General features: G+C 41.5%; 1 protein-coding gene across 4 annotated transcripts in view; it reads left to right on the forward strand.

Annotated features, from left to right (window-relative positions):
• Nucleotides 1-15,738, forward strand: part of ACSS3 (acyl-CoA synthetase short chain family member 3) — a 137,748-nt gene that overhangs the window by 118,718 nt on the left and 3,292 nt on the right. For all 4 annotated transcript variants that reach the window (XM_083182318.1, XM_083182317.1, XM_083182319.1 and 1 more), the window contains exons 12-16: nt 6,476-6,539; nt 9,483-9,564; nt 9,655-9,777; nt 15,068-15,167; nt 15,543-15,718. In XM_083182318.1, coding sequence (XP_083038444.1) covers nt 6,476-6,539; nt 9,483-9,564; nt 9,655-9,777; nt 15,068-15,167; nt 15,543-15,718 — 545 coding nt within the window. The remainder of the gene's footprint in view (nt 1-6,475; nt 6,540-9,482; nt 9,565-9,654; nt 9,778-15,067; nt 15,168-15,542; nt 15,719-15,738) is intronic.

A 15,738-nucleotide genomic window follows, 5' to 3' on the forward strand; every position in this document is an offset into this window, starting at 1 on the left:
GCAGAGGGCCCCAGTACTTCTAGTACTGGCCCCCGTATTGTACCAGGGCAGCATTTTCCCAACGAAATCCCCTCCACTGCAAGAAAGGGCAGGACACAAAAAAGGTGCAAAGTTTGCTATAAAAAGGGAATAAGAAAGGAAACTATTTTCCACTGTGAAACTTGCCCCGACAAACCCGGCCTATGTATAAAGGAGTGTTTCAAAATATACCACACATCTATGGATTATTAGGTTCATCATTTCACCGTGCTTCGGGGGTCTTGCTAATGCCACATAGCACCCACCATTCATTCCACCAGAATCTGAGCTGCAAAAACCAAAAATCACTCCTTCCCTTCTGAGTCCTGCCATGCACCCAACTGGTATTTTTTGGTCACATGTGAGGCATTGCCGTACTCTGGAGAAATGGGGGCACAGATTTTGGGGTGCTTTGTCTCCTTCATTCCTTGTGAAAATGAAAAATTTTGAGCCAGAAGTACATTTTTGTGTAAAAAAATGTATTTTTTTCATTTTCACTGCCCAGTTGTACCAAAATTGATGAAACCCCTGGGGGTTTGAAATGTACACTATACCCCTAGATGAATTCCCTGAGGGGTGTAGTTTGCAAAATGGGGTCACTTGTGGGGGGGTTCCACTGTATTGGTAATGCAACATAGCACCCACCATTCATTCCACCAAAATCTGTGCTGCAAAATCCAAAAATCACTCCTTCCCTTCTGAGTCCTGCCATGCACCCAACTGGTATTTTTTGGTCACATGTGAGGCATTGCCGTACTCTGGAGAAATGGGGGCACAGATTTTGGGGTGCTTTGTCTCCTTCATTCCTTGTGAAAATGAAAAATTTTGAGCCAGAAGTACATTTTTGTGTAAAAAAATGTATTTTTTTCATTTTCACTGCCCAGTTGTACCAAAATTGATGAAACCCCTGGGGGTTTGAAATGTACACTATACCCCTAGATGAATTCCCTGAGGGGTGTAGTTTGCAAAATGGGGTCACTTGTGGGGGGGTTCCACTGTATTGGTAATGCAACATAGCACCCACCATTCATTCCACCAAAATCTGTGCTGCAAAATCCAAAAATCACTCCTTCCCTTCTGAGTCCTGCCATGCACCCAACTGGTATTTTTTGGTCACATGTGAGGCATTGCCGTACTCTGGAGAAATGGGGGCACAGATTTTGGGGTGCTTTGTCTCCTTCATTCCTTGTGAAAATGAAAAATTTTGAGCCAGAAGTACATTTTTGTGTAAAAAAATGTATTTTTTTCATTTTCACTGCCCAGTTGTACCAAAATTGATGAAACCCCTGGGGGTTTGAAATGTACACTATACCCCTAGATGAATTCCCTGAGGGGTGTAGTTTGCAAAATGGGGTCACTTGTGGGGGGGTTCCACTGTATTGGTAATGCAACATAGCACCCACCATTCATTCCACCAAAATCTTTGCTGCAAAATCCAAAAATCACTCCTTCCCTTCTGAGTCCTGCCATGCACCCAACTGGTATTTTTTGGTCACATGTGAGGCATTGCCGTACTCGGGAGAAATTGGGGCACAGATTTTGGGGTGCTTTGTCTCCTTCATTCCTTGTGAAAATGAAAAATTTTGAGCCAGAACTGCATGTTTGTGTAAAAAAATGTAATTTTCCATTTTCACATCCCAGTTGTACCAAAATTGGTGAAACCCCTGGGGGTTTGAAATGTACACTATACCCCTAGATGAATTCCCTGAGGGGTGTACTTTGCAAAATGGGGTGACTTGTGGGGGGGTTCCACTGTATTGGTGCTTTGGGAGTCTTGCTAATGCAACATAGCACCCACCATTCATTCCACCAAAATCTTTGCTGCAAAATCCAAAAATCACTCCTTCCCTTCTAAGTCCTGCCATGCACCCAACTGGTATTTTTTGGTCACATGTGAGGCATTGCCGTACTCGGGAGAAATTGGGGCACAGATTTTGGGGTGCTTTGTCTCCTTCATTCCTTGTGAAAATGAAAAATTTTGAGCCAGAACTGCATGTTTGTGTAAAAAAATGTAATTTTCCATTTTCACATCCCAGTTGTACCAAAATTGGTGAAACCCCTGGGGGTTTGAAATGTACACTATACCCCTAGATGAATTCCCTGAGGGGTGTACTTTGCAAAATGGGGTGACTTGTGGGGGGGTTCCACTGTATTGGTGCTTTGGGAGTCTTGCTAATGCAACATAGCACCCACCATTCATTCCACCAAAATCTTTGCTGCAAAATCCAAAAATCACTCCTTCCCTTCTAAGTCCTGCCATGCACCCAACTGGTATTTTTTGGTCACATGTGAGGCATTGCCGTACTCGGGAGAAATTGGGGCACAGATTTTGGGGTGCTTTGTCTCCTTCATTCCTTGTGAAAATGAAAAATTTTGAGCCAGAACTGCATGTTTGTGTAAAAAAATGTAATTTTCCATTTTCACATCCCAGTTGTACCAAAATTGGTGAAACCCCTGGGGGTTTGAAATGTACACTATACCCCTAGATGAATTCCCTGAGGGGTGTACTTTGCAAAATGGGGTGACTTGTGGGGGGGTTCCACTGTATTGGTGCTTTGGGAGTCTTGCTAATGCAACATAGCACCCACCATTCATTCCACCAAAATCTTTGCTGCAAAATCCAAAAATCACTCCTTCCCTTCTAAGTCCTGCCATGCACCCAACTGGTATTTTTTGGTCACATGTGAGGCATTGCCGTACTCGGGAGAAATTGGGGCACAGATTTTGGGGTGCTTTGTCTCCTTCATTCCTTGTGAAAATGAAAAATTTTGAGCCAGAACTGCATGTTTGTGTAAAAAAATGTAATTTTCCATTTTCACATCCCAGTTGTACCAAAATTGGTGAAACCCCTGGGGGTTTGAAATGTACACTATACCCCTAGATGAATTCCCTGAGGGGTGTACTTTGCAAAATGGGGTGACTTGTGGGGGGGTTCCACTGTATTGGTGCTTTGGGAGTCTTGCTAATGCAACATAGCACCCACCATTCATTCCACCAAAATCTTTGCTGCAAAATCCAAAAATCACTCCTTCCCTTCTGAGTCCTGCCATGCACCCAACTGGTATTTTTTGGTCACATGTGAGGCATTGCCGTACTCGGGAGAAATTGGGGCACAGATTTTGGGGTGCTTTGTCTCCTTCATTCCTTGTGAAAATGAAAAATTTTGAGCCAGAACTGCATGTTTGTGTAAAAAAATGTAATTTTCCATTTTCACATCCCAGTTGTACCAAAATTGGTGAAACCCCTGGGGGTTTGAAATGTACACTATACCCCTAGATGAATTCCCTGAGGGGTGTACTTTGCAAAATGGGGTGACTTGTGGGGGGGTTCCACTGTATTGGTGCTTTGGGAGTCTTGCTAATGCAACATAGCACCCACCATTCATTCCACCAAAATCTTTGCTGCAAAATCCAAAAATCACTCCTTCCCTTCTGAGTCCTGCCATGCACCCAACTGGTATTTTTTGGTCACATGTGAGGCATTGCCGTACTCGAGAGAAATTGGGGCACAGATTTTGGGGTGCTTTGTCTCCTTCATTCCTTGTGAAAATGAAAAATTTTGAGCCAGAACTGCATGTTTGTGTAAAAAAATGTAATTTTCCATTTTCACATCCCAGTTGTACCAAAATTGGTGAAACCCCTGGGGGTTTGAAATGTACACTATACCCCTAGATGAATTCCCTGAGGGGTGTACTTTGCAAAATGGGGTGACTTGTGGGGGGGTTCCACTGTATTGGTGCTTTGGGAGTCTTGCTAATGCAACATAGCAGCCACCATTCATTCCACCAAAATCTTTGCTGCAAAATCCAAAAATCACTCCTTCCCTTCTGAGTCCTGCCATGCACCCAACTGGTATTTTTTGGTCACATGTGAGGCATTGCCGTACTCGGGAGAAATTGGGGCACAGATTTTGGGGTGCTTTGTCTCCTTCATTCCTTGTGAAAATGAAAAATTTTGAGCCAGAACTGCATGTTTGTGTAAAAAAATTTAATTTTCCATTTTCACATCCCAGTTGTACCAAAATTGGTGAAACCCCTGGGGGTTTGAAATGTACACTATACCCCTAGATGAATTCCCTGAGGGGTGTACTTTGCAAAATGGGGTGACTTGTGGGGGGGTTCCACTGTATTGGTGCTTTGGGAGTCTTGCTAATGCAACATAGCAGCCACCATTCATTCCACCAAAATCTTTGCTGCAAAATCCAAAAATCACTCCTTCCCTTCTGAGTCCTGCCATGCACCCAACTGGTATTTTTTGGTCACATGTGAGGCATTGCCGTACTCGGGAGAAATTGGGGCACAGATTTTGGGGTGCTTTGTCTCCTTCATTCCTTGTGAAAATGAAAAATTTTGAGCCAGAACTGCATGTTTGTGTAAAAAAATTTAATTTTCCATTTTCACATCCCAGTTGTACCAAAATTGGTGAAACCCCTGGGGGTTTGAAATGTACACTATACCCCTAGATGAATTCCCTGAGGGGTGTACTTTGCAAAATGGGGTGACTTGTGGGGGGGTTCCACTGTATTGGTGCTTTGGGAGTCTTGCTAATGCAACATAGCACCCACCATTCATTCCACCAAAATCTTTGCTGCAAAATCCAAAAATCACTCCTTCCCTTCTAAGTCCTGCCATGCACCCAACTGGTATTTTTTGGTCACATGTGAGGCATTGCCGTACTCGGGAGAAATTGGGGCACAGATTTTGGGGTGCTTTGTCTCCTTCATTCCTTGTGAAAATGAAAAATTTTGAGCCAGAACTGCATGTTTGTGTAAAAAAATGTAATTTTCCATTTTCACATCCCAGTTGTACCAAAATTGGTGAAACCCCTGGGGGTTTGAAATGTACACTATACCCCTAGATGAATTCCCTGAGGGGTGTACTTTGCAAAATGGGGTGACTTGTGGGGGGGTTCCACTGTATTGGTGCTTTGGGAGTCTTGCTAATGCAACATAGCACCCACCATTCATTCCACCAAAATCTTTGCTGCAAAATCCAAAAATCACTCCTTCCCTTCTAAGTCCTGCCATGCACCCAACTGGTATTTTTTGGTCACATGTGAGGCATTGCCGTACTCGGGAGAAATTGGGGCACAGATTTTGGGGTGCTTTGTCTCCTTCATTCCTTGTGAAAATGAAAAATTTTGAGCCAGAACTGCATGTTTGTGTAAAAAAATGTAATTTTCCATTTTCACATCCCAGTTGTACCAAAATTGGTGAAACCCCTGGGGGTTTGAAATGTACACTATACCCCTAGATGAATTCCCTGAGGGGTGTAGATTGCAAAATGGGGTGACTTGTGGGGGAGGTTCCTAACTTTTAGCACTTATGGTGCCTAGAAACCTACATGGTGCCTAAAAAAAAAACTCATAAAAAGGAGGCTCCAAAATCAAGTAGGTGCTCCTTCTATTATGAAGCCTGTGGTTTGGTCAACGTGCACACTAGGGCCACATATAGGATATTTTTGAAAACAAAAGAATTGGGGGAATCAATTTTTAGTCACATTTCTCTAGTAAAATCTACTGTATTTGTTAGAAAAATGTATTAAAATTGAAACTCTGCAAAAAAAAAGAAATTTTGAAATTTCACCTACACTTTGTTTTAATTCCTGTGAAACACCTAAAGGGTTAACAAACTTCCAAAATGCTGTTTTGAATACTGTGAGGGGTGCAGTTTTTGAAATGGCATCATTTATGGGGGTGTCTCACATACAAGTCCCTCAAAGTCACATCAGAACTGAACTGGTCCCTAAAAAAATCAGTGTTTGAAATTTTCATGAAAATTTGAGAATTTGCTATTCATATTGTAAGCCTCCTAGTGTCCAAAAAAATTAAAAGGAAGTTGAAATAATGATGGAAACATAAAGTAGACATATGGTCTATGTTAGTTATTAACTATTTTGAGTGGTATGATTATTTGTCTCACAAGCAGAAAATTTAACATTTTGCAAATTGCTAAATTTTCCATTTTTTCACGATATTTTGGTATTTTTCACAAAAAAACACAGACTGTATCGACAAAAATTTACCACTAACTTGAAGTACAATGTGTCACGAGAAAACAATCTCAAAATCACTGGGATAAGTAAAAGCAAAAAAAAGTTATCCCCACTTAAGTGAGACATGTCAGATTTGAAAAAAAGGGCTCTGTCATGAAGGCACAAACTGGCTCTGTCATGAAGGGGTTAAATGCTCTGCTGCGATGCCAATTGCCTAGTTTAGTGGGATTCCTGCTCACACCCCAGTCAGACTCATCAGTGCTCTGAGCTGAATAGCTCCTTCCCAGCACTATTCACTGCATGCTCAATTGAATTGAACCCTTTGTTTTGATCCATAAAACTGTTTCCACCATATGTAATACACAAATGTTCCTAATATTATGAATAGAAATCCATGTTTCTATGAAGTGTTTAACGTGTCATAAGCTGTTATAAACTGCTTAAGAAATACTTAATCTTTTACAGTCAAAATATTGGACAGCCACATGCAAGAGGTCAAGCCAAACACATTGGGAAACATTGTAGTCAAGTAAGTGACATACTTTTATATTTGCACATTTATATATCATTAATAGGTTTACAGCAAATCCTGTTTAACATTTTTAAGGCTCCTTTATTGAAAATAGATAATGAAAACAAAACGGCAAGCTGACTTGTGGGGATTCCTCCCTGTTCAGACTTTGTAATGATTGTATGTCTTGTATGCCTTTTTATATTGTGTATAGTTAATACTGTACATCTATATTTATATCATCTGAATTGTGAAATGAACACTACCATATATATTTCCTGTTAAAATAAGGTGACCAGCATCTGATCTCCACCTGATCATTTTTAAACATAATTAAAACAGTTTGAATTGAATATATTGTCTATATCTGTGCAGTGTATGTGTATCTCTTGTTTGTCAGAGGTAAAAACAAATCTCTAAACCCACCTGCAGAATTCCAAAATTGCTACACTGCTGCTATGTGTATTCAATTGCACTTTTATATGCACGTTAAAGTACTGTGTTCACTGGCACTAGCGCATATAAGTGATACATTCACGGGACCTTTGCGTTATCATGGTCATGGCCTCCATTCACATGCTAGTTAATGGGGATTAATTTTCATCAGTTAGCGCAGGGGTGGCCAAGCCAGTCCTCGAGATCTACCAACGGTCCACGTTTTCCAGGTTACCTAGCTGCTGCACAGCTGCAGTCAATACTAACTGACACATTTTAAAACCTGCTGCATTTATTCCTACTATAGATCCACAAGTTGCTTGGAAAACATGCACCGTTGGTAGACCTTGAGGACAGGTTTGGCCACCCCTGAGTTAGTGCATGGTAATTTACTGTGGCTAATTGAATTCCCCCTTTTGTATAGCAAAGGAACATTTTGGAATTGGTTTCTCCTGACTATTATAATAAAGAGTATTTTCACCTTGCTTTTTGTTTTATTACAGTGAACAGGTTTTGTGTGTGTGTGTGCTGCTTACAGGATATTGATAGCCATGCGGGGCATATAGACATCACTTAATAGTAGTGCTATTCAGAAATAGCACAGTCTTTTCAGTTATACTGTGATCTAGTCAGCGTGCACATCAGGAAGCATTGTTCTAGAGCGCTTACCAATTATTAGTCACAGTAGGATATTATAAGGTGGGTAAGTTGCATGCAGTAAGACCTTTCTTGTCCTTGGATTATAGTTTTATATATATAGAATTGTGTAAGGGCTGACTGCTTTTTGTACCATGCAGCCGGGTGTATTAGCCTGGCTACTGCCACCTGGGAATACCATTGCCATGAGGCTTTGCACTTGGTCTGCACCTAAGGTTTCTCAACAGAAACAAAACATTGCCCAGAATATTACACTACCTGCACTGGCTTGCCTGCTTCCCATAGTGCTTCCTCCCTCAACACTTGTAGTTTTGTAGATGCTCTGACCCAGTCATCTAGCCATCACACGGAACACTGTGTGTGTAATATAGCTCATAGCTAGCCATTGTAGCATAATAAAATAAGTACAAGGGTTGTGAATTAGGAAGGGTACCAAGGGGTATCCACCAATTCACTTACCTGGCGCTCCAATAAAAATAATAAATGTAACGATGGTGCTGTAATTAATACACCTATTATACAAAAAACCAGCTGCTGCACGTGTTAAATGAGCTAGCTAGGCTCATAGATAGACAAAACTTAAGGGGGGGAAATTTCAACACAATTGCGCTGCTGGATGTAAATAAATAAAAACTCCAAGTCAAATATGGGTATGACCAGAAATGAATGAGACTGGACACGCTTGTAGAAATTATTATTTTATAAATGTAAAAAATTATTCAACCACATATACATATACAATAACACTAAAATATATATAAAAATATATTAAAAATAAATCTTGAATAGTGGGGTGTCTCCAAGGTAGGATATATTCCCAATAATGGGTTTTAGCTCAGTTCCAGAAAAATGGATAATGCGCAATAATATACAGTCATGAATTAGGGGTGCCAGATTAGCATGTAGACAGACATGCACTAGGTGGTAAGGCAGTTCTTATTTGTGAAATAGGATAATTTTTCTCACCCGGATGATTGTAGGTCGTGGGGAGCCAAATAGATGTTTGTTTAGCTCAACCCAGATATCCCTCCAGGAGGCAGAGACAAGCTGCCGGGAAACGCTGTATGTAAAGCGGCTGTGATAGTTGTGCTCAATAGCGCTCCGTGATGTTAGTAGCCTGCGGTCCTTTATAAGGTGATCCGGGGGACTTGACACGGTCACAGCTTAAATAGCAGATGCTCGTCGGAGCTTGTTGGAAGTGGCAGCTAAGTTGGCAAACTGCCGGTGGCCGCGTGAGACGCCGACTTGGAATAAGCGGCAAACACTTGGAGTCAGATGTGCGGCTGGAAGCTGAGTCAAAGGAGGAGCCTTGGAGACACGTCTGTAGTTTCTGGTCATACCCATATTTGACTTGGAGTTTTTATTTATTTACATCCAGCAGCGCAATTGTGTTGAAATTTCCCCCCCATAATAAAATAAGTATCAAATATGTGCAGTGGAGATGGATTGTAGTCATGATGCCTATTGCCCCATTATGGAATTAAAACAACTCTTGGAGTATGGACTCAGGTTATGCTGTGTGTGTGAGTGCAGGTTATACACACAAGCTAAAAGTAGAGGTCCCCAATCCCAAGGAGAGTTCTTTGATACCTTGATTTATGGAACATGTTGGGTGTTATTAAGCCATGTTGGGTGCTAAGCCATTTCCCTTGTCAACCATTTTACACTTGATGCACTTGTCACCTGTTGTTGGATTTTTGTGACACAAAGCAAATTATACATCTGCTAAACCATATGATACATTGAACATGTCTAGAAAATAGACTGCTCACTTATGATTAATTAAGGGGAAAAAAAAACATTTAACTATAGAAGAATTGTCTATAAATTGAGGACATTATTTATTTTTATTACTGTTCTATCTTGCAGGTTACCTTTGCCTCCTGGGGCATTTTCCACTCTTTGGGAAAATGAAGCAATGTTTAAAAAACTCTATTTCAAGAAGTTTCCTGTAGGTATAACTTGGGACCGTATGATAAAAATATAGTAGCACTACATAAGGAAAACCTTTTTACCTAGGGTGAATCAAATATTTTTCTAGGGATACTATGATACCATGGATGCAGGCTATATGGATGAAGATGGCTATGTGTATGTCCTGTCACGTGTTGATGATGTCATTAATGTTGCTGGACACAGACTCTCTGCAGGAGCAATAGAAGAGGTTAGTTACTTAGTACATCTATTTTTTGTTGTGCTATCAATAACTATAAATCAGAGGTGGGGCACAAGCCTGTCTGCTTTTTGGACATTGAATTGCATATTGTGCCCCACCTCTGAGGATCAAATTAAATATACTATTATTGGAGGCTGGTTTCCCTCTATAGGAACTAATTCCCATCATTTGGATCCTTTCATATATGATGAACAGTATTGGTTACATTTAATTCCAGAATTCAATTAAGTTGATAATTTGTGGCACTATTAAAGGTGGGGAGGAATACCCATTAACACAGTTGTGTGGAAACACCTAATATCACAGTGAAATCACAATCAGTGGGAAATAAATGTGCAAAATAAAAGCACTCAGTAGGACATCAGTACTGGTCCACACAAACAACAAAAAAGATTGGCGAAGATTTGTATCATACACCCCTGATGAAGTCTCATGTGGAGACGAAACGCGCCGGGCTTATGTATACACCAACTGTATGAGAAAAATCCTCTGACAAGAAAAGTGTATGAAATTTGTTTTTATGTTTGCATTTTTAATAAATGTTTTATGTTTAAGAATCTTGTCCATATCTATAAGAGTTTGAGAAATTGGGAAGGACTGTAGTAAATACTAGTGGATATATAGGGCGCTATATAACACTTTTGTGGTGATTATATATATATATATATATATATATATATATATATATATATATATATATATATATATAGAGTATTTGGAGCTCCAACCGTGCAGTCACAGGTAGAATGAAATGTGCTTCTCCTTTTTTAGAGGTATGTCTGCAGCCTTTTCTCCCAATGAGCCAGACCACGGCTCACAGGTGTCCCAATCACATATGCAGAAAGAGAGAGAATGGCGCAACCAAGTCAGTGATCGTTGAAAATTTGGTACTTGTTTCCTAGCATGGCCACACCGATTTTGATCGGGTTAGTCGTGTCGGAAAAAATCGCGTCGGTCGCATCGCATGCGACGCGACTGACGCGATGGACCCGATTTTCACATTGATTATTTACAATTTACACTCATCCGGCAATTTAGAAGTCTAGATTTAGACGTCTAAATCCAGACTCCCTGCAGTCCTGCGCACCGCAGACAACCCGGCAATTTACACTCCTCCGGCAATTTTTAGAAGTCTAGATTTAGACGTCTAAATCCAGACTCCCTGCAGTCTACTCCTGCAATTTAGAAGTCTAGATTTAGGAGAATGGGGCAACAGGGCGGCACTCCAAGGAATAATTTACTTTGGTGCAAGGTCCATAGAAAGAAATGCAAATACACTTACCCCCCCAGGGTGAAGGAGTTCAGACCAGCACTCAGTTATGAAGTGAAGAAAACGAAGGTTTATTTCATGTACATCAGAACATTAGCTGTCCCGACAGCTGTTTCTACTGGGCTGAGCCTCCCCTGATGACAACTGGCTCAGCCCAGTAGAAACAGCTGTCGGGACAGCTGCTGTTTGTTTCTGAAGTCTAGATTTAGACGTCTAAATCCAGACTCCCTGCAAACCGCTAAGATGGGGGCATCTAAATTTAGTAGGGTCTAGGGGTACACTATTAAACCTGTTCACAATGACACTAGTCGATGTAACAGCTGTCGACCTTGTTAATTCCACTATCCACGCCAACCCGAAGCGTGGCGAGCGCAGCGAGCCCGCGTCCTACGACCTTTTCATACCCCCACTATCCACGTCGTCGTGGAGTTGATTTTATAAAGTGTGGCGAGCGCAGCGAGCCACCGAGCCTGAAGCGTGGTGAGCGCAGCAAGCCCCGCGCGGGGACGCGGATACCTGTGAAGCCCGCGAGTGGACACAGATACATGTGAAGGTATCCGTGTGCGCTCGCCACGCTTCGGGTTGGCGTGGATAGTGGAATTATCAAGGTCGACAGCTGTTACGTCGACTAGTGTCATTGTGAACAGGTTTAATAGTGTACCCCTAGACCCTACTAAATTTAGATGCCCCCATCTTAGCGGTTTGCAGGGAGTCTGGATTTAGATGTCTAAATCTAGACTTCTAAATTGCCGGAGGAGTGTAAATTGCCGGGTTGTCAGCGGTGCGCAGGACTGCAGGGAGTCTGAATTTAGACGTCTAAATCTAGACTTCAAAATTGCCTTATTTTAACATTGAAGCCTATGGCAAAATCGGGTCCATCACGTCGGTCGCGTCGCGTGCCATGTTAATGCACACGACCGACGCGATGGACCCGATTTTGCCTTTGCCGGCAAAATGGACCTGATTTCAAAGGAATTCCGGTCCATTGCGTACCATAACTTAAAGATACACGATGGACAAGATTGTGGCCGTGCTAGGAAACAAGTACCGAAAATTTTACTAGACAAATAAATAACTGACATACATGGTAAAAAGCAGCAAACAGCCTGCCCAACAAGTAAGATCCTTCAGAGGCAACCAGGAATCGGCGGAAGCCGGGACTCAGTTTCCCACCGTCGGTGCCTCTTTGCTCGGACCAGGAGAGACCTATTCAGGTCTGTGCACGATGCCGTGAAGGTAGCCACGCCTCTACGCGTTTAGTCACGTGACAACTTTTGGGGATATTTTTGCTGATTTATTGAAAAATAAAAAAATTAGAAATCATATGTACATAAGTATTTGCAGTCTTTCTCAATACTTTGTTGATGTACATATGGCAGCAGTTACAGCCTCAAGTATTTTTGAATAGGATGCCACAAGCTTGGCAAACCTATCTTTCGCCCATTCCTCTTTTTCAGCACTTATCAAGCTCCATCAGGTTTGATGGGTAGCATCAGTGCCATTTTTCAATCTCTCCAGCGATGCTCAGTTGGAATCAAGTCTGGGCTTCTGTCCATTCATAGCATTGTCCTAAAGCCACTTTTTTTGATTACTTGGCTGTGTGCTTAGGGTTGTTCTCCTACTGAAAGATGAACAGTTGCCCCAGTCTGAGGGCAATAGCGATCTGGAGCAGGTTTCATCCAGGTTGTCTCTGTAAATTTCTGCATTCATATTTCCCTCTATCCTGACTAGTCTCTCAGTTACAACCACTTAAAACATCCCAACAGCATGATGTTGCCACCCCCATGATTCAGTCTAGAAATGGTATTGGCCTGGTGATGAGCAGTGCTTTGTTTCCACAACACATGACGCCTGGTATTTAGCCAAAGAGTTCAATCTTTGACACTAGAAATGGTATCTAGAAATGGTATTGGCCTGGTGATGAGCAGTGCTTTGTTTCCACAACACATGACGCCTGGTATTTAGCCAAAGAGTTCAATCTTTGACACTAAAAACAAAATTCTCTGGTCTGATGAGACAGAGTTCTTGAGGTGCATTTTGGCAAATTCCAGGTGGGCTGCTGTGTGCTTTCGTCTGGCCACTCTACCATACCGGCCTGATTGGTGGATTGCTCTCATTCTGGAAGGTTCTCCTCTCCACAGAGGAATGCTGTAACTCTGACAGAGTGACCATCAAGTTTTTGGTCACTTCCCTAACTAGAGCCCTTCTGCCCCCGATCACTCGATTTAGACGGCTGGCCATCTCTAGGAAGAGTCCTAGTAGTTCTGAACTTAGTAGCTAATGTGCTCATTGGGACAGTCAAAGCAACAGATATTTTTCTGTACCCTTCCCCAGATTTGTGCCTTGTGACAATCCGGTCTCGGAGGTCTACAGACAATTCCTTCTACTTCATGCTTGGTTTGTGCTTTGACATGCAGTCAAGTGTGGGCCCTTTATATAGACAGTTTTGTGCCTTTCCAAATGATGTCCAATCAACTCCAATTAAGTGGACTCCAATTCAGCTGTAGGAACACCTCAAGGATGATCAATGAAAATAGGATGCATCAGAGCTCTATTTTGAGCTTTGTACTTATGAACATGTGAAATCTTAGTTTTTAGATTTTTTTTATACATCTGCATAAATCTCCCAAAAACGTTTTCCATTGTCATTATGGGCTATTGTGTATAGAATTTTGATTACAAAAATGAATTTATTCAATTTTGGAATAACAAAATGTGGAAAAAGTGTTCCTTGCATTGATAGGAAGTCACTCTTGGATGTGTTTTTTTGTTTTGTTTGTTTTTGATGAATAAACAGCCACATATTAACACTTTCAGTACTAATGTTACTGTGGGGGATATTGTGCAAAATATCCTCTAAAAATGCCAGGGTCACAGTCGAAGAATATGGCAGGTATTCAATGGGTAGCATCGCAGTTGGCATTGAATCCTGTGTAGGATTCGCTGCACTTTCGCCGCAATTCTCCCTTCGGGGAGATTCGCACAGCAGCCTCCCCTCTGCCCTATTCAACGCCTCAGGGGCTCTCTGCCCCTGGCGGCGAATTTTAACCCCCCCGGTGAATGCCGCCTGGGAGCTGGGGGACTGCTGCAGGCAGGGAGATGGAAGCCTCCCTGCCTGCGCCGGACACTGTGGGGGTGAAGGAGGGCTGTCGGGGACAAAGGGAGAGCCCCCCAGAGCTGGCAGGGGGCTGTGTTAGGGAGCCGCTACACTCACTGGTCCCGATCGTGCATATGTAATGATCGGGACCAGTGTGCAGTAAATAAATGAATATTAATGAGCGTCTCCCGCCCCCTGCTGGCGAATGTGTAAAAAAATAAAATTGTTTAAAAAAAATAAAATAATAATTAAAAATATATTCATGTGCTGCAAGCACATGAATAAAAATAGCATGCCCCTTCACAGAAAAAAAATCTGCTTTTGACACCAAAAAAAAACAAAAAACGCTTTATTTTAAAAGATCACATTCCCGGTCACCTAAAAAAGATGACGAATGTAAAATGGAGAATCATGGCGAAAATCAATGGAGAAAGCAGTTCTCCATTTGAGCATTGAATACACTCTCGCTATCGGCGAACAGTGAACATTGAATAGGGTGAATCAGATTTTCAGTGAAAAAAATTCACCGCAAGTGAAAACAGCCCGATTCGCCGAAAAAACTGTAAATCGGGAGCATTGAATACTGGCCTATGAATCACTTTTAGTTATTGCCGGCAAATTATCTGAAGTTGATTATTAATAAATATATATATATATATATATATATATATATATATATATATATATATATATATATATATATATAGTCGCTGTAAGCTAAACTAGCAGATATTTTGCACAACTCTCTCAGCAACGTTGGCACTGAAAGGGTTAAGAGCAAACATTTTTAATAAGACCTAGCTTGGATTCATTAATAGTATTGTTCAAAGTTTCATAAAATTAAATGTTTTAATGACTGTCAAAATATTACCTAGAGTAGTAACCCTTTCTAATAATTGTTCTTATTGTAGTCTGTATTACTGCACAAGTCTGTGGCCGATTGTGCTGTTGTTGGTTTGGAGGACCCATTGAAAGGACACGTTCCATTGGCACTCTGTGTTCTACATAATGGTAGGCACTGCTCTTTCTGTCTTGTTTTATCCTTGTACAGGTTACTTCTGTACCGTTGCAATGCCATGACATGCTGTGAGTGGTTGGTTGTGAACTGGGATTTCCTGTGTGTATGTAGAGGGGGGAGGGGGTGCAGCATGTCATAACTCCAAATCTTAGTCCTATGAAAACATAAGGCACAGTATGTGAGTGCTGAATGCAAAAGCAAAAAGTGTTTTTCCATAATACATGAAAAAAGAAGTAAAATCTTGCATTTGATTTGTCACCTGTTTGTCCATATCCAAATCTTCACCTTTTCACTAAATTCCCCCTTAATGCTTAGTGAAGCCTCCTATGAACAGTGCCCAAAACACCCACATATTTGATTGATTTCAGGAGTGGAAAAGGGGGAAGAGACATTAGCAGAGGAAATTGTGTTGCTAGTCAGAGAACATATCGGGCCCGTTGCAGCTTTCAGGAAAGTGATCATTGTAAATCAGCTGCCCAAAACACGTTCCGGCAAGATACCCCGCTCTACTCTATCAGCACTTGTTAATGGCAAGCCCTACAAGGTAAGCAAATAACATTACAT

Source organism: Crinia signifera, chromosome 4, assembly GCF_055691185.1.
Source record: "Crinia signifera chromosome 4, ASM5569118v1, whole genome shotgun sequence".
NCBI lineage: Eukaryota > Metazoa > Chordata > Amphibia > Anura > Myobatrachidae > Crinia > Crinia signifera.